Raw genomic sequence first — 18,584 nt, forward strand, 5'->3', positions numbered from 1 at the left:
TAGATTCTAACTCGTTACTAAACGGATAAAATTAATTATCATGGACATGTTGAGTCATTCCTGATCCTCGGTCATAATACACGATTACACAAACATAAACTGATTTAAATAAGAATAAAATACATAACTTCAGGTAGATGTAGGCCATGTAATTTGTTTGTGATATGTGATAAATAAGTTTTGTTAGAGAACTGTCAATTTCCTTTTAACAACTTGATCAGTTTTTGAAACCGTACAAACCTCATGAATAGACCAGGAATAGGGTATTTTTTCCGAACACAGCTGAAAATGTCGAAGTTCTGTCAATATGTTGTACCTGAATTCCTTCACATTCCTCACTAATACGTTTTACGCAGACGACAACAGGACAACATTAACAGGTAAAGGATATACCTGAGGAGTCGTAAATTAAGAAATTACAGCCGCATTTTCGTATTACCCGTTTTTAACCTTGACCTTCAATTTAAGATGATAGAGTGGTCTCCCTTGCACTATGGAACACGAGTAATATAAGTCGCCGGTGCAGTGGGAAACTTCCAGGTAAACAGTATTATTTTAAACAGTATATACGTTTGTCATACAGAAATCTTATTGTACTGGATTTCAGGACTGACAGTGCTTTCTGAACCTGCACCTCGGGCACATGGACATAAGTCAAATGTTGAGTCAAAAGAGTAGTAGTGTCATATACCCCAATGCATTTTCATCTTTTTTTATTGACTTCATGTGTTTTTATAGTGTCACCCCGAGATGTTTTAATGACTTGTGATTCAGATAATCGTTCTCGTAAGGAAGCGAAAAAAGCCATAATTGGCAGTAATAGAAGTAGACACAGTGAATGAAGTTGAAACTTAATATAAATCACGTTAGGATTGTCCTTTTGTAACCTGATTTTAAAACTTTTATTTTACGTTAAATATGGTTTGTGTTTGCTGTGGGAGCTGTATGTCAGCAGGGATATTGCGTATTGTATGCTTGAAATGTGAAGTAATTTTATATTATTTTTTTGTTTGTTGTACAGGTTACCAGAGCTGGTACGATGTCTATTTCTTTGACAAACATGACCATCGTCAGATCTCTTTATCAATGTTTGAGAGGTCAAGAACTGAAACAAATTTCTCCAATTTTTCTATGCAGAAGACTCAACTGTGTATCTCTGTCTAACCATCCATATCAACCAAATGCTTTAACGAAAGTGCAACATTGCAATTACAACCAAACATTTAAATCATATTCAAATAATTTGCAACAAATTTCTGTCTTACAAAGACATAATTTAACATGGAAAGTGAGCTCCAGACAATCATCAGTGCTGACTTTAAGTAAACAGTGTTGTGGAAGAAGATCACAACTCAAGCGGTCATCGTTTTTATTTTCCTTATCTGCTGTTCGTACCTGTGCCAATGTGAAACTGTCAAGATTATCTCATAAAATGACTTTATTTCCGACCTGTTTAACACTAAGACAATCATTCCAACTCCGACCCCCATGGTGGATACTTCAGACTTCCTCTTTTTCTACATCTGTGTGTTGTGCTAATATAAAAGAATTCAGCAATGTAAGAATGCAGCCACCTTGGCGAGTGCTATTTTTTGGATCAGATCGATTTTCCTTGCCAGCCCTAAAGGCTTTACATGAAAACATGCTACAGACTGAGTCAGAGTTCAAGGTTGTTGAGAACTTAGAAGTTGTTTGTACAGCTTCAATGGTAAGTATTGTGATATTTTTGATACTGTATTTATCAATTGATTGTAAGAATTGTGATATTTTTATACTATATTTATCAACATGGTAATAAGCCTACACACACAGTTTTCCATACAAATGACAAACATTGTTATAAATCAGTGTCCTGTGATAAGCTTTTATCTCCCAGTTTTTAATCTGGGGTCAAGTTTTGACCCAGACTGGGTTTATTGCAATCTTAAACACATGGTACTGTAATTTCAACAAAGCTGTTCTGATGTAAAACAAAATTTTAGGTACTGAGACTGGGTTGGAATTTTATAAAATCATTCTCTAGCAATTTATCAAAATGTAATGATCGAGTAAACTGTTAGTATGGACAAATTTTTCTTCATATGTAGATGTTGTTTTTAGGGGTCAAATTATATGAATTCAATTTCTATTTGTGGAACTCTGTAAATGTTAAGATTCCTAGCCCCTCATATATGTTGTCATGGAGACCAATCCATCATATTTGTCATTTGTCTTCAATGAGACTAGCCCATCATATATGTTGTCAATGAGACTAGCCCATCATTTCTGTTGTCAATGAGACTAGCCCATCATTTCTGTTGTCAATGAGACTAGCCCATCATTTCTGTTGTCATTGAGACTAGCCCATCATTTCTGTTGTCAATGAGACTAGCTCATCATATATGTTGTCAAGGAGACTAGCCCATCATTTCTGTTGTCAATGAGACTTGGACACATTATACTTCTTTTTTTTTTTTTTTTTACAAATTTCACTTGAAAAAATGTTTAAATTTGAATCCATAATGATCAAATTTTAGGATTTTCACTTGGTTAAGTGTGAAATTTTGCCTTTCTGGTTTACATACAATATGGAACTTTCATGTCAATTTTCATCCCTTGACATCTGCAAAAACAATCTTCCTATTCAATGGTTTTTTTTTAAATTCCACACCCTGGAAATATTTTTTCCTTCTGTTCGTTATTGTGTTATATTTGATTGCTGTTGTTACTTGATTATTTCTACAATTTCAGACGCCTGTGAAGAAATATAGCAAGGAAATGGGACTTTGTATTCACGAGTGGCCAATCAAAGTTGAAAAGGGGATGTTTGATGTTAGTGTACTCTCATCCTTTGGAAAAATGATTCCAGGAAGAGTAATAAATGCCTTCCCATAGTGAGTATCTTGTTTTCTCATAGTGAGTATCTTGTTTCCCATAGTGAGTATCTTGTTTTCCCATAGTGAGTATCTTGTTTTCCCATAGTGAGTATCTTGTTTTCTCATAGTGAGTATCTTGTTTTCTCATAGTGAGTATCTTGTTTTCCCATAGTGAGTATCTTTTTTTTCTCATAGTATTTGTTTTCCCATAGTGAGTATCTTTAGCAGTGCGATTTCTTCAGTGTTCATTAGTGATGGGACAGTGATCAGGTACAGTCGATTATCTAATTGTTTAACCTCATCCAATGCGATGATCAATTGTAATTTTTTATAATCAATTATCGGTACCTTATTATTTTATTGTGTTTATGCATAACAGAGATGAGAATTGCCAAAAATATTCAGCTTCTAGGTAAATGAGTTATGTTAGATTAAAGTTACAAAACCTGGAAAACATTTCTCAATGAAAAATGCATGAACTTTTAATGAATATTGAACACACAGTCCACTGATTATGTAATCAATGGACTACACCAGAAAGCCTCTCCAATTATAAGGGATCATCTATTTTGGATTTGAGCTGATTTCCCATCGCTAATGTTGTTATGTAGATATTGAAGTAGGAATGTGGGTTGTCTACCTTCCGTAATCTATCATAAACTGGTTTTGTCTAGAGATCGTATCTCTTTGTTTTCTTTGTTAATAGACTTCAACTGCTTTTGTGTGACCTAACTGACATGGTATAAGTGGTGTGGAATTTATTTGACTGACCTGACAAATGAAAAACTAAAAATGCAGAGTTTCAGAATTTCCTGTCAAGCATAAATCAATTAACTAAAATTAGGAATAAAATAAAATAAAATTCACTCATATTTTATAGCATAATGCTCCTGGAGATATGTGCTGAACTTCTGAAAAATAATGATATTCAGCAAGTTAGTTTCAGACAGGTACGGCTGGACCTCTAAATCTGTATTGGCCAAATATTCTGCAGTCCAGCCTTAGTCCTGACCTGTACCTGACATTTTTCTTGCAGGTCCAACTCGTCCAACCAGTTCAAATGTTTCAACTGCTTATGCGAAAGCGATCTTTGTTAATCATGACGTGTTTCTTTGCCTTCTAGATTTATTTCACTTTTCCTGCATTTTAATTCTGCCAGAGATTCTGCTCACACAGATGTGTTGTAAAATTGTATGGCTATTGATTCATAATATGCTGTACCAACTTGGTATTGTGAATCAACCATTTTTGTAGAAGTTATTCATTTAACATTTTTAACATTTTTAACCAGGGTTTTCCATAATTTTGTTATTAGTAGGCTGTGTAGTGAAAGTAGGAGGCTGGCAAAGCCAGCTGTCCCGACCCGACCCGACCCGCAACGTGGCGAGGTGGGGGTGGCCTGCCGTGTACGTGTAGTCGTGTACGGAACATTATTACGGAACTGGATTGGTGTAGGCGGCCAAATGATCAAAGTAGCCAGTCAAATTGGTCGACGACTGGCTTTTATGGAAAACCCTGTTTAACTAATTCACAGTTGAAGTTGAGAAAGTCAAAATCAGTGCATATGAAACACTGTATACTATCACTCTACTTGAGAAAGATCTTCTGTTTAGTTAGATTAAATTTGAATATAATAGTGGTAACACAGAGGTCCAGGGTTCGAATCCTAGCAAAGGCATGAAAATGAATATTGAATAATGATGTTTGTTACACATATGATATATAAGTAACAGTATTTATATGTTTTGGTAGTTAAAGTCCATTTTTATTGAATTCAGTGGGATTATTAACATTCACCCAAGTTTATTACCTCGCTGGAGAGGAGCAACTCCGATCCCTCACACAATTCTCAGTGGCGACACTCTGACAGGAATTACGTTGATGAAGCTACGTGCAAAACAGTGAGTATTTCAATGTAATGATATTTATATACAGCTGTTTGTACTTAAGATGTCGGGGATCACTAAAAAAAGGTATCATACAATAGTCTTAGGCTTATCACCATGGAGACTGTGGCTTTATTTATAGCTGTTACGATAGAGACTTGGATTTGATTGTCTGAATAGACCTGACAAAGCATCAGGACCTTGTCCAAGCATGTGAGGTTTCTATGGGTACACAAGTTATTGGCTGTGGAATCAAGGTATCAATTGTACACAAACTACCTGAGTGTAGTTTTCATCAAGGAGATCACAGAAAGTTTTTTATATCACCTGATTGGTTGACTATTTACACAGCTTTCTATCATTCCTCTGCATTATCTCCTTGGCAGTTTTGACACTGGCCCTGTACTGCTACAGAAGTCACTTCCTGTCCCAGAGGGCAGCACTACCCTTCAACTTTGTGATTTGCTAGCTGTCCACGGAGTCAAATTGGTAAGCATCTGAGCTGGTTGGTTGTCCATCTATCGGGTGATCTTTTATGAATATAAGATATTAATGAAGAAATACAACTGTAGAATTTTTTTCTTACAATATTCATTAAAATATCAAGATACTGAATCTCCATAACTTTAATGATGCTATTTTTGATTCATGATTATTGTCTTCTGAAGATGTTAGCAGCACTTTGTGATTTACCTTCACTTGAAAGACAGGAAATAGAACAGCCTTCTGATGGTATAACATACGGTAAGTACCATACATTTATGCTACATATATGTACATCCTGTATCTTGATTTAATTGCTTCTCTTACGGTAAGTATCATTAGTTTATGCTATCTTGATCTAATTGACTCACTTACAGTACGTATCCTTAGTTATGATTAGTTTAAATGCCATCTGTTCATATCATATCTATCAACAATATTCAGGGTCTTTTGAATTTCCATCATATCAAAACAATTGAAGATATACAATCTTATTAGAATTTTTTTATGTAATTTCAGCTCCAAAGATAAGTAAAGGGATGGAAGTAGTGGACTGGGAAAATTCTACTATGTGTGAGATAGATCGTCAATACCGAGCCATCCATGAATTAGTGAGTTTAAACACATTATTAATCAGTCATATTCTGTACTGCTAACTGTACATGAGTGAGAAATAGTCTTCTACATTGGATCTTCCAGCAGATGTCCCTCCAGTAATTTTACCTCGACAGGTCTTAAGGAAAAAAAAATTGTACTTTGCAATATTTTATGAGTTAAAATCCCAGGTAGACTTATTTTGTTGAATAACATTTCAGTTTTAAGAAATTTTCACCATGAAAATGTTGCATACGGATTAAAAAGGGAGGTAACATTTCTAGAATATCAACAGGAGTTCACTATATTTACATTTTATATTTAAAATTTAATATTAAGATTTTGTGAGTTATGAGCTTAAAAAATCTTATCCCAAAGGTTGAGATTTTTATGTCTTCATAACACTGGAGTTATTAAAAAAATCTGTCACTTCACACCTGTTGATGATTGCTGCAACAGCGAACTCAAAACATCATATCATTGTCAATGTGGCATGAAACATGAGGCGAAGTATATATCAGATTTTGTCAGGGTTTTCATTTCTAATCTGATGTCACAACCTAATTGTGAGTGGCAAGGATTTTGGTTCAACTGGTCCTAATCCTCCTGTAGAAAGGAATGAATAATATTTGGTCTGAAGTGTTCTAGAGTGAAGAGGAATCAATCTTGTATAGACCTTATAGGTCTGTCCTGTTTGGGGGGGGCCCAATAGGGGAAATGTAATAAATTCTTTAAAATCTTACTAATGCTGTAGGAATGAATGGATATTGTCATAATTTGGCATTCTTGGGTGAAGAGGAATCAACATCTGTAGACATTAGGTCTTGGCCCCCGTGGGGCAGGAGGAGTGGTTCCTAACAGAGGAAATCAAGTAAAAATGAAAGAAAATTTTCTCTTCCTGTCACACTGATTGGATTTTGCCAAAATTTAATCAAAACTTTTCAATGTAGGGCCCAAGTTGGGATGTGTAAGTTCTTGAAAATCAAGATTGATCTGAAGCAATTTTTTATGAATAGTGACTCTGACTTCTGTTTGACCACAAGGCTGGGATCAAATAAGGAAATTATATCAGAAATTATTTTTTCAAATTTGAAATTCCTTATTAAATAGCTAAAATAGCCAGGTGAGCAATGCAGGCCCTTTAGACCTTGATCTTGTTCTCTAGATGATTTTAAAATATGTGGCATTCCAGTATTGCCAGGAGCAGGACATTCAGCCATTATCATTTCATGGTAAATTTTCATTGACATTAATATTTTTTTATTGGTGTTTTATGTCCTTGCTGTTTAATGGTCGGAGGTTTGGTTGGTTGTGTTCATATAGTGCTGCCCATATCAGTCTTATTCTGGTGTACTGTTTTGTTTGAAATTGATGTCACAGCCCTAGACCTTCAAAACAAAAGTCAGTGGGCTGGGTCATCAGAGAACTGTTATCAGCTTACCTGTCCTTGCCACCTGGGGCTGGGCTGCTGGAGACCTGTAATTTAGCTAAGATGTTCACAGAATCTCATTCTAACATAATTCAATGTGTGTTTCACGTGCCAGTTTTCAGGTACATTATTACATTGTATTAGTTTGTTACCTTCAATTTAAGTGCCTACTTACTTCATAAAATGAAACCATGCAGACTTGTGTTATAATCAAGATGATGTATTTTAAACATAAATGCCTCCCGAATCTGTCCTTGTAAAGTCTTCACACAGATCACATTCTTTATTTTAGATGCCCCTGACGAGCAGCTACAGTGGTTACAGAGTGAAGCTCTATGATATGGTTCCAGTTAATACTATACCAGGTAATTCATGTCATTCAAATCCATTGTATATACTGGCCCTGTACATGTGATGTAGTGTTAATCTGTTTACAGGACTCAAGTCCCTGTATATGTGATGTTGTGTTTATCTGTTTACAGGACTCAACTCCCTGTATATGTGATGTTGTGTTTATCTATTTACAGGACTCCACTCCCTGTCTATGTGATGTTGTGTTTATCTGTTTACAGGACTCAACTCCCTGTATATGTGATGTTGTGTTTATCTATTTACAGGACTCAAGTCCCTGTATATGTGATGTTGTGTTTCTCTATTTACAGGACTCCAGTCCCTGTATATATGATGTTGTGTTGATCTATTTACAGGACTCAAGTCCCTGTATATGTGATGTTGTGTTTATCTGTTTACAGGACTCAAGTCCCTGTATATGTGATGTTGTGTTTATCTATTTACAGGACTCAAGTCCCGGTCTATGTGATATTGTGTTTATCTGTTTACAGGACTCCAGTCCCTGTATATATGATGTTGTGTTGATCTATTTACAGGACTCAACTCCCTGTATATGTGATGTTGTGTTTATCTATTTACGGGACTCAAGTCCCTCTACATGTGATGTTGTGTTTATCTGTTTACAGGACTCCAGTCCCTGTATATATGATGTTGTGTTGATCTATTTACAGGACTCAAGTCCCTGTATATGTGATGTTGTGTTGATCTATTTACAGGACTCAACTCCCTGTATATGTGATGTTGTGTTTATCTATTTACGGGACTCAAGTCCCTCTACATGTGATGTTGTGTTTATCTGTTTACAGGACTCCAGTCCCTGTATATATGATGTTGTGTTGATCTATTTACAGGACTCAAGTCCCTGTATATGTGATGTTGTGTTTATCTATTTACAGGACTCAACTCCCTGTATATGTGATGTTGTGTTTATCTGTTTACAGAACTCAACTCCCTGTATATGTGATGTTGTGTTTATCTGTTTACAGGACTCAAGTCCCTGTCTATGTGATGTTGTGTTTATCTGTTTACAGAACTCAAGTCCCTGTCTATGTGATGTTGTGTTTAGCTGTTTACAGAACTCAAGTCCCTGTCTATGTGATGTTGTGTTGATCTATTTACAGGACTCAAGTCCCTGTATATGTGATGTTGTGTTTATCTATTTACAGGGTTTAGGTCCTTGTACATTTATTGATCAATGTGATGTTGACAGTGAACTTGAACCGATATCCGATCTTTTGATTTGATTTATGATAAAAAGTTACATCAATGATTCCATTATCCTCTGCTGCACACTTCACACTATATTTACAGATGAAGTGATCGAACCCCTGGTCCGGAGGCTGTACAATGTCTCCAGCTCTGCAGCAATACCCCCAGGGCGGACGTATCACCTGAAACAACAGCATTGTATACTTATCAAATGCAAGGTATTCCACAGAGTGATTCATTATTCAACAGTTAGATGAAGTCTATGATAAAATATTGATGGTTTCTTTTCAAACTTATAGACCAGGCCCCACTTGTATAAAACATCTCAACTTGAGATTTCCTCAAGTCGAGATTTTCCTCAGCTGATATCTCCTCGATAACGGCTTGTATAAAATTTCTCAAGGAACAGGAGGAAGTCATCGGCTAGGATGTCCTGAAATTCCTTGAGGAATTTTCATACAAGATATTTTCAAGGATATATCAGCTGAAGAAAATCTCGACTTGAGGAAATCTCAAGTTGAGATGTTTTATACAAGTGGGGCCTGGTAAAGTAGGTAGGACACAAAAAGTTCATTTTTATTTTGGGAATAATTTGCTCATATCTACATAATATTTACATAACCATTGATTAAAGTTTACAGTATGATGATTATCAACACAAAATTTTGTGGAATTGTTAAACCAAAACTAAAAAGAGATGATGCTTACTTTACAGAATGATGTATTTAAAATGTTAGAAGAATTTGTTATGATACAATCATTGAGAAATTGAGAAGATTTGAATTTGTGGCAATATGATGACTGGGAAAGTGAGAAGATTAGAATTTGTGGCAATATGATGACTGGGAGAGTGAGAAGGTTTGAATTTGTGGTGATATGATGACTGGGAGAGTGAGAAGGTTTGAATTTGTGGTGATATGATGACTGGGAGAGAGAGGTTTGAATTTGTGGCGATACGATGACTGGGAGAGAGAGAAGATTTGAGTTTGTGGTGATATGATGACTGGGAGAGAGAGAAGATTTGAATTTGTGGTGATATGATGACTGGGAGAGTGAGAAGGTTTGAATTTGTGGTGATATGATGACTGGGAGAGTGAGAAGGTTTGAATTTGTGGTGATATGATGACTGGGAGAGTGAGAAGGTTTGAATTTGTGGTGATATGATGACTGGGAGAGAGAGAAGATTTGAATTTGTGGTGATATGATGACTGGGAGAGTGAGAAGGTTTGAATTTGTGGTGATATGATGACTGGGAGAGTGAGAAGGTTTGAATTTGTGGTGATATGATGACTGGGAGAGTGAGAAGGTTTGAATTTGTGGTGATATGATGACTGGGAGAGTGAGAAGGTTTGAATTTGTGGTGATATGATGACTGGGAGAGTGAGAAGGTTTGAATTTGTGGTGATATGATGACTGGGAGAGTGAGAAGGTTTGAATTTGTGGTGATATGATGACTGGGAGAGTGAGAAGGTTTGAATTTGTGGCGATACGATGACTGGGAGAGTGAGAAGGTTTGAATTTGTGGTGATACGATGACTGGGAGAGTGAGAAGGTTTGAATTTGTGGCGATACGATGACTGGGAGAGAGAGAAGATTTGAGTTTGTGGTGATATGATGACTGGGAGAGTGAGAAGGTTTGAATTTGTGGCGATACGATGACTGGGAGAGAGAGAAGATTTGAGTTTGTGGTGATATGATGACTGGGAGAGTGAGAAGGTTTGAATTTGTGGTGGTTTGAATTTGTGGTGATACGATGACTGGGAGAGAGAGAAGGTTTGAATTTGTGGTGATACGATGACTGGGAGAGAGAGAAGATTTGAATTTGTGGTGATACGATGACTGGGAGAGTGAGAAGGTTTGAATTTGTGGTGATATTGATAACTGGGAAAGTTAGAAGGTTTGCGTTTGTGGTGATACAATAATTTGGGAAATTAGTAGCCTTGAAAGGAAGATGTTTAGGAAGTTGGTTTAGGGTAACCTTCTCATATCTGCATCTTATGTATAATTTGTTGCTGATGAATGTTCTCTTTGTCTTTAGGATGGATGGGTTGGATTCCACAGACTGTTTGTGAACACAATGTTAACAGCTGCAGCATTCTACAATGGATACTTGTCCAGACCAGGAAGTGTAAACAACTATTTTGAAAGTCACTCAAGTACATTGAAAATAGATACAGATAACAGTGTTCCAACAGCTGTCCATAATTAGTGTCAAAATCTTCTCCTAGAATTTAGAAAGCTATGAGATTTCGAATAAAAGTCGAATTATATCATGGGAGATCAGTAATTCAATTCTAACTTCAAGTTATAAAATGACATTTGATTGGTAAATGTGTGTAACTTGTGACAGTGTAACCATGATATGGAGCTGAAAATTTCTCATGCATATCTTGTCCAGATGTCATTTTTGTAAATGATGTCACTGACAGTAATTTTATCTGAAACGTCATAAGATGATATCAGAAACAGTAGTGTTACCCTGAAAATTCGCCTGATCTTTAATTTTACTGTTGTCATGAATCTTGAGCAAATAAACTTTTTTGAAAAAATGTGCACAAGAATGGCACTGAATTGTCATGTTTTTGCTTGTTTAAATCTGTATGAATTAGTAAAGGAGTATACTGCGGTGTTTTGGAATTTGGTGAGTGTATTATGATGAAACGGTCACAACTAAGTGTTTTATAGTCACTGATATCGGTCACTAGGTTAACTCAATTAGCAACAGTATTTATAATCATAATATACTGCCCCAGATGTTAAAAAATAATCCCCTTAACAGTCATTAGTTACATAGAGGAATATTAAAGCATTTTCCTCTCTTTTCAGATGGAATGAAATTGCAAAAAAATTACAAAATGTACATTAAAAATTAAATTGATAAAGTCTGCAATATGCTTTTAATGAAAAAAAGCTTTTTTGCTTCAAGGTTTTGATATGACGGTGAAAAATCAAACTATTAAAAAAAATAACCTTAATTGGAGAATGTTTCATATATGTATATATGTACATCGTCAACTTTCCTGAAAACGGTTTTGGTGTTATAAGATGATTTTATAAAACTGTTGTTGTTTGGTAATTTTCTTTGTTGTTGTAATCAGTGTTTGGCTATAGAGACCATCATTATGGCAGAGACATTTTGGTTACTAAGTCGGATATTAATGTAGTTGCAAAAATTTTGATTTTGTGAAAAAATAAAAGAAGTGTTAATATCATCTGTAATATAATGAAATGTAACCTAAGACTGTCATCATATTCACGATGAGACTGTCATCATATTCACGATGAGACTGCCATCATATTCACGATGAGACTGTCATATTCACGATGAGGCTGTCATATTCACGATGAGACTGTCATCATATTCACGATGAGACTGTCATATTCACGATGAGACTGTCATCATATTCACGATAAGACTGTCATCATATTCACGATGAGACTGTCATATTCACGATGAGACTGCCATCGTATTCACGATGAGACTGCCATCGTATTCACGATGAGACTGTCATCATATTTGTTAGATTGTTACTTTAACTAGCTGATTCTCTAATCATCCAAGGATATTTCAACAATAACAATTGTTGGAAGGTATTAGATAGTATGTGATGCAGATTACTTGTTAGATAATGATAATTGTTGGATGGTTGGAAGGCACAGTAATGCACTCGTCTTTCACCTAGCCATCCAGGGTTCGATTCGCGGAATGGATGAGAAAAGGTATACAGATACCTGCCTGACCATATTGATTTTCCCCAGGTACTCTGGTTTCCTCCCTTTGTAAGACCCCATGTGTGCCTCCATTCAGGCCAATAAAGGTTTATTTATATTTATCAAATGGTACAGAACACTTGCGTATAGAAGTGTAAATTATCATCATGATACATAGAGGTGTTGGACTGTTAAGTCATTGGGAGTAAATATAAGCAATGGTATGGACCATCACCAGGTCACGAAATTCTGATTCTATGAACTTTGATTCTTTGTTAAAATTAAAAACATGGGAAATTAAGATCTGCGCAAATAACAGGCAATGCATTGTTATGTTAACTTCATACTCATGATAATCCATTATAGTAAAAAAAGTAATGTTCATAGACATGAATATACTATATGTACATGATACATGTAAGGGAATTTCATTCACATAAAATGTGTTAAAGTTTAGATGTTTTTAAAAAAAAGATATTTATACATTAAATTAAAAAAAAGAATACGGTAAATGTTTTATGACATTTCTTTATGACTACAAATGCTATTTGATATGGAAACAAACTGAGAATATTGTTGGTTGTTTAGTGTGCTGGATTTATCTTTCTGTGAACAATTAAGTTCATATTAAGGTGGGGTTTCCTTGTAGTAACTGGTGAATACTGCACTGATAGCATACAGAGGGTTTATAGCATACTTACTACTCAGAGTAATTATAGTGTCTGGCTTATAGACACAACCATGCCAGCACAGACTGGTCGGTCAAACCATGCTTCTTGAGTCTTCGCCTAAGGTTATCTAGGGCACGGTTGTAGAAGACTGAGCTATCATGGCCTTCTGAAATAAGACTGGCATTGACACTTACTTTAGTTATGGAGGTGAGATCTAAACAAAATTTGGTATTTGGATATTCAGATTTCAGATGAGTTTGGTCAGCATCTGTCAATATTGTGGACTCTTAAACCCTTCAAAACATAATTTCTTTGTTTCTGTCAAATACCGAAACTTTAACATATATCATCAGGAAAATGCTTACAGATTTTGACTAACATCAAACTCATCTGAGATCTTAATGATGTAAAGCAATATACCAAATTTGGTTAAATTCTCACCTGCATAACTAATGTAAGTAATTAAGTAATGAATTTCTGTAGTTTTGTCGCATATACTACAAAATACCAATAATTTCCATACAATTTAAGATTATTGCTCAACAATTCCAACCTTATTAAAGTTATATATACTTCTGGATGTGAAGTATTGACTTTATATTAACTGACTGAAAAGATCTTGACAGTTTTCATAATTTTCCATTGTCTTGTGACTTTGAGGATTGTGTAGATGTTAATTACAGGTGTGATAAACTTTAATTGAATGATAAACTCTATAAAAATACAGTTTATTGTTCTCTTTGTGATGCCTTTTAGAAGGTTTAACGATTATTAGTGTAGAGGTGGGAGAAAATGAGTAATTTATTTTGTTAATATATAGTTTATTAAGATGTAAACCTGGTACTGACCCAAACTCTATATCATAGATATAAAAATTGACACCATATTATTAACTACCTGTGGTAAAGCTTTATACATTTTGCTCTGTATGTTTCATGTAATATACCGGTACACAATTTTAGAATGAAGATACCCAGTAAAAATAATCAAATGCATTCTTGGTCTCCATCGGCTGTCACATCTATACCATCCATTGACAAGAGTGAAATGAAGGGAAGTAACTCTGGGAGATAAGCATAAATAAACGTGAATGTTGAAATTGAATTATCTTTTGTATCTAATTAAAAATCTTATTAGAAAGGTGCCAGCCAGTTGTGATTGTTTATTGTTCAATCTTTTAATTGATATATATGTACATCAGGACATCCACTCATTGGGAAAATAATGCCACCCTAAGTTTGTTAATGACTTCAATGACTTCTTCAATATAACCCAACCCCCCCTGTGTCTGTTAGAAACATCTTCTTTTACTTGATCAGTCATAGAAGGACAAACTGTGACAACAGTTTAAAAAACAGTTTTCTTTCAGTTTCAAGGATTCAAAATAGTCATGGCTTTTTATGCTCCCCGAAGGGAAGGGAGAGCATATAATTGCCGCTTTGTCTGTCTGTCCGTCTGTCGTAGTTTTGTTCGCAGCATAACACAAAAACTGTAAGAGGTATCAACATAAAACTTCATCGGTACAATTGTAGATAAACCTCAACAAGGAGAAATGTAGTGCACTAGTACCGTCACTCTCTTTTGCATAATTTAGGAGTTATTGCCCTTTGTTATTTTTTTCATTTTTAGATCTTGTCCGGAGTATTACGCTGAAACTATAAGAGTTATCAACATCAAACTTCATAGGTAGATAGATATCAAACAGAAGGAGGGCAGTGCACAGGAATTATAACTCTCTTATTGCCCTTTGTTATTTTTCGCACTTAAATTGTGTTCTTTTTATGGAGCATAATCCGTCTTTGATGGCACTTGTTCTGTCTTTTGCGCAATCCATTCTAAAACTTGTCCAAAGGGAAAGAGAGCTGATGTTGTACTTGTGGTGTCAGTCCTACATCATATCCAACATCTGAATAACTGACAGGTCCATGGATATCATATGTGTACAACATACTGGAATTATGGTTCATATGAAGAAGATGTCCATGTATGATTTGACTTTTATATAGAATGTTATACTCTCCATAAACTAGCACGGCACCCCGCCTGGTGATGTGGTTCTGATGTCCTTGTGTATCCAGATAAATGCTGATGTCGTGCTGGGCGTATCATATAGTGACTTTGGTATTATGACCTGAGGAGCTACTCAACATCAAAATTAAAAAATAACTTTCAGATCTCGTAGTGATATTGCGGTTTCATCCGGCAAATGTTTTCCTAATATCTATAAAGCAAATGTCTGTCGAGCGAAGCTGATATACTTAAATGAAGAAACGCCCAAGTTATCCTTTTTATATTTTTTCTGAATTGAATATGAAACTTGTGTTTGCAGAAATTGATTGTGCTATAAGAAGCCTTAAGTTAAAGCATCCGCGATTGACGGCATTCAAAGTGAACATCTGTAATACAGGGGCCGGCCTTTTAATATTATGTACACAGAAACTCACCAAATGCCTTCCAGCTTAGACATGTAACTGCTGTATGGAAAAGATGCATTATCCTTATCAAAGGTGGTAATTAACCCGTTTGTGTCCCTGCTAGTTACATACCGATGTTCCTTTATGTTGTACATACAAACGTTTTGTAAAAGTCATGAGTATTGAATACGTGATAAGCTTTAAACTTCTGTAATACCGTTTTTAAATGTCCAGCAGAACGGTTTCTTTAAAATGTTGCATGGCCACACTCCCTCCCCAGGAGACTGTTTATCACTATCTCGAGTTAATCACTTGTTTGAGTTAATCTGTAAAGTATACATAGACTTTCTGGACATTTTGACACTCGGCGTTTGACACTGTCATACAGGGTTCATGAGTAAACTGTGATTTTGGCGTCAAAGATCACGTTTAACACCACCTATGACACACACACAGATATAACGTGTGTCGTGACGTGGCACGGAATAACGTCACCGTGCTTTCCGGTGTGTTATCTATATTTCTTTACCAGGTGTTTATCGACAATCTTCTTCACCTCTTAAAAATAGCAATTACGGCGCGTAAATCGGGACAGAAATCCTACTCTAGCGGACGATATCACCGTTGTAGTGAAAAATGCAAACGTGAATTCAATAACTCTTAATAGAACATAGTCATGGTCAGGAATTATATTCCGACCCAGCCTGTGTATTGTCAAGGCTAGTCTCTACAAGAAGATGATTTTACCATCAATATTTTACGGGTTTTAATATTAATCAGTTTCCATCATTACGCCGCCAAATTGATGTGATAGGTTAGATATTGCTGAGGCCATTTTTCTCCTTATCTCCACGCAAATCGACAAGACAAAATTACTTTATCTGCAAAAGTTTTATTGGATCAAACCATTTTAGTAAAACAGATTTACAATTTCTGAAAGTTCAAACTGGATTTTCCCCGAGGGTAACTTTCCCGATATTGTTAAAGTGCTCCAGAAATAGAACTGGATGTCTTACTTGAATTCGTATACATGGAATTGCCATCCAAGTGTCAATGGGAATTCATCGTGAAATCTGCTATAAGGTCCTTCGGAAAGTCAGCTTAAAAAGGCCGAATGGCTGATGGTCACGTTTTTGACATTTTCGGTAAGTATCAATCCTCTTACAAACCATATACATAACGTGACTCGTGGTAGAATCGGTCGCGGACGTTAAGTTAATTTTATTGTGTACACTACTGACAATACCAGCATCTCCTGTCCACACCACGTGTCTTCTTTGCTCTCAGCCTTCGTTGACGCTGTTCGTTATTATTGCTCCACTTTCGAGTATACAGACGACCACGTACAAATGTTTTGTGGGATCTCCTTTCCGAGTTTCCGAGTTTGCCCGGATGTGTTCACTGCGATTGGATTTGTAGACAATACCTTATTTGTTCACACCTTATTAAGTGCGAAGATAGACATTCATGTATGCTTCGCTTCGTGGTGCGCGCTTCGCGTTTCATTTTTTATTGACATCTCAATATGAGGCAAGTGATAGTTTACACGTGTACGTACATTATCTATATTCACGCTTCATTAACTATCTCTTAATCTCATTCATTTTGTCAGTTCTCTGTGGATGATAATGATGATGATGATGATAATGATGATGATGATGGTTGTGATGCTGCTGCTGCTGCTGATGATGATAATGATGGTGATGATGATGATGATGATGATGACGATGATAATAATAATATACAACATCTTTATAGCGCACTATCTATTTTGAAAAAAATATTCTAATGCGCTTCACAATTACATAATAATCTTACTACAAAATTTATAGAACATGTATAACACAGTAATCAACATATGTAACACAGTAACCAAATCAAGTAAGTAGTGGTGAAAGTATGTATATACAGGACGTCTGCGTGAGAGTCTAAAATGCAGACGTAAACAGGTGGGTTTTAATATCCCTCTTGAATTTGGCCAGGGATTTTGACTTTCTAGTAGCAGATGGTAAGCTGTTCCACAAAGTGACCGCTACCTTTCCAAAGCACCGGTTACCATAAGTCACAGTCCGAGAGTTCGGAACGCACAGTAAGGATTCTGTCTCCGATCGTAGTGATCGTGACGGCCGATAAACGGTGACAAGTTCCTGCAAATATTCAGGAGGTGTTCCATTTATTGCCTTGTATGTATACATCAAAATCTTGTACTGTGACCGGAATCGCACGGGCAGCTAATGCAATAAGTAAAGGACTGGTGTAATGTGGTCCCTCTTTCGAGTACGGGTAACCAGGCGTGCTGCGGTGTTCTGTACCCTCTGCAGGCGGCTCATTAGTGTATCAGATACACCAACGAGCAACGCGTTACAGAATGTACCAGTGTCTTGCATGCATCTGTGGTGATGAACTGACGGATACCCCCAATGTTTCTGATTTGGTGATAACAGGAACTGGCAATTGAGTTTATATGTTTCTCCATGTTCAGAGAGCTATCAAAGTGTACACCAAGGTTTCTCACAGCTTGGACGGCCTCAATAGTTTGGGCACCGACCTTTAACTGGAGATCTTTAGTGTGTTGACACTTGTGGGAAAAGACGATCAGTTCTGTCTTTTCCTGATTGAGCTTGAGCATATTTGAGTTCATCCAAGCACTGATGTCATTTAGACAGGCTTCAAGACTTGCTACTATTATGTCCCAGTTGTCTTGAGGTCTGATAACCATGTAGATTTGTGTGTCGTCGGCATAACAATGGTACTGAACGTTATGACCACGACAAATCTCTCCGATTGGTTTCGAATAAAGACAGTAGTTATGATAAGTAGTTAAATTAATACTTTAGCTAGTTGAGAGTATTTGTTGCCATGCAGAACGTCGAATTTCCTTTCCAAACGTATGCTATATATGGTAAGTCATACTATAGTTGTGAGTGAAAGTAATAAGCTGGCCCTGGTTACTCAAAGGTTAGTTAGAATTAAATAGTGCT

General features: G+C 36.1%; 1 protein-coding gene across 1 annotated transcript; it reads left to right on the top strand.

The window, feature by feature from the left end:
* Positions 1 to 529: 529 nt before the first annotated feature.
* On the top strand, positions 530 to 11,378 carry LOC132551217 (methionyl-tRNA formyltransferase, mitochondrial-like). The gene is made up of 10 exons (XM_060215368.1): positions 530 to 540; positions 1,022 to 1,708; positions 2,731 to 2,873; positions 4,634 to 4,756; positions 5,128 to 5,230; positions 5,410 to 5,485; positions 5,744 to 5,835; positions 7,540 to 7,612; positions 8,910 to 9,025; positions 10,846 to 11,378. The coding sequence occupies exons 2-10, from the start codon at positions 1,040 to 1,042 to the stop codon at positions 11,014 to 11,016; spliced, it is 1,566 nt and encodes a 521-aa protein (XP_060071351.1). The 5' UTR covers positions 530 to 540; positions 1,022 to 1,039; the 3' UTR covers positions 11,017 to 11,378.
* The last annotated feature ends 7,206 nt before the right edge of the window (positions 11,379 to 18,584 follow it).

This window comes from Ylistrum balloti, unplaced genomic scaffold (assembly GCF_031769215.1).
Source record: "Ylistrum balloti isolate Yb309-2 unplaced genomic scaffold, AGI_CSIRO_Ybal_v1 Utg369564, whole genome shotgun sequence".
Taxonomy (NCBI): domain Eukaryota; kingdom Metazoa; phylum Mollusca; class Bivalvia; order Pectinida; family Pectinidae; genus Ylistrum; species Ylistrum balloti.

Excerpts from the sequence above, each read along its gene's own strand:
- LOC132551217 (XM_060215368.1), top strand. The coding sequence starts at position 1,040 with ATGTCTATTTCTTTGACAAACATGACCATCGTCAGATCTCTTTATCAA. Across the intron at positions 4,757-5,127 it reads ATGAAGCTACGTGCAAAACA|TTTTGACACTGGCCCTGTAC; the intron begins GTGAGTATTTCA and ends TCTCCTTGGCAG. Across the intron at positions 5,486-5,743 it reads TTCTGATGGTATAACATACG|CTCCAAAGATAAGTAAAGGG; the intron begins GTAAGTACCATA and ends ATGTAATTTCAG.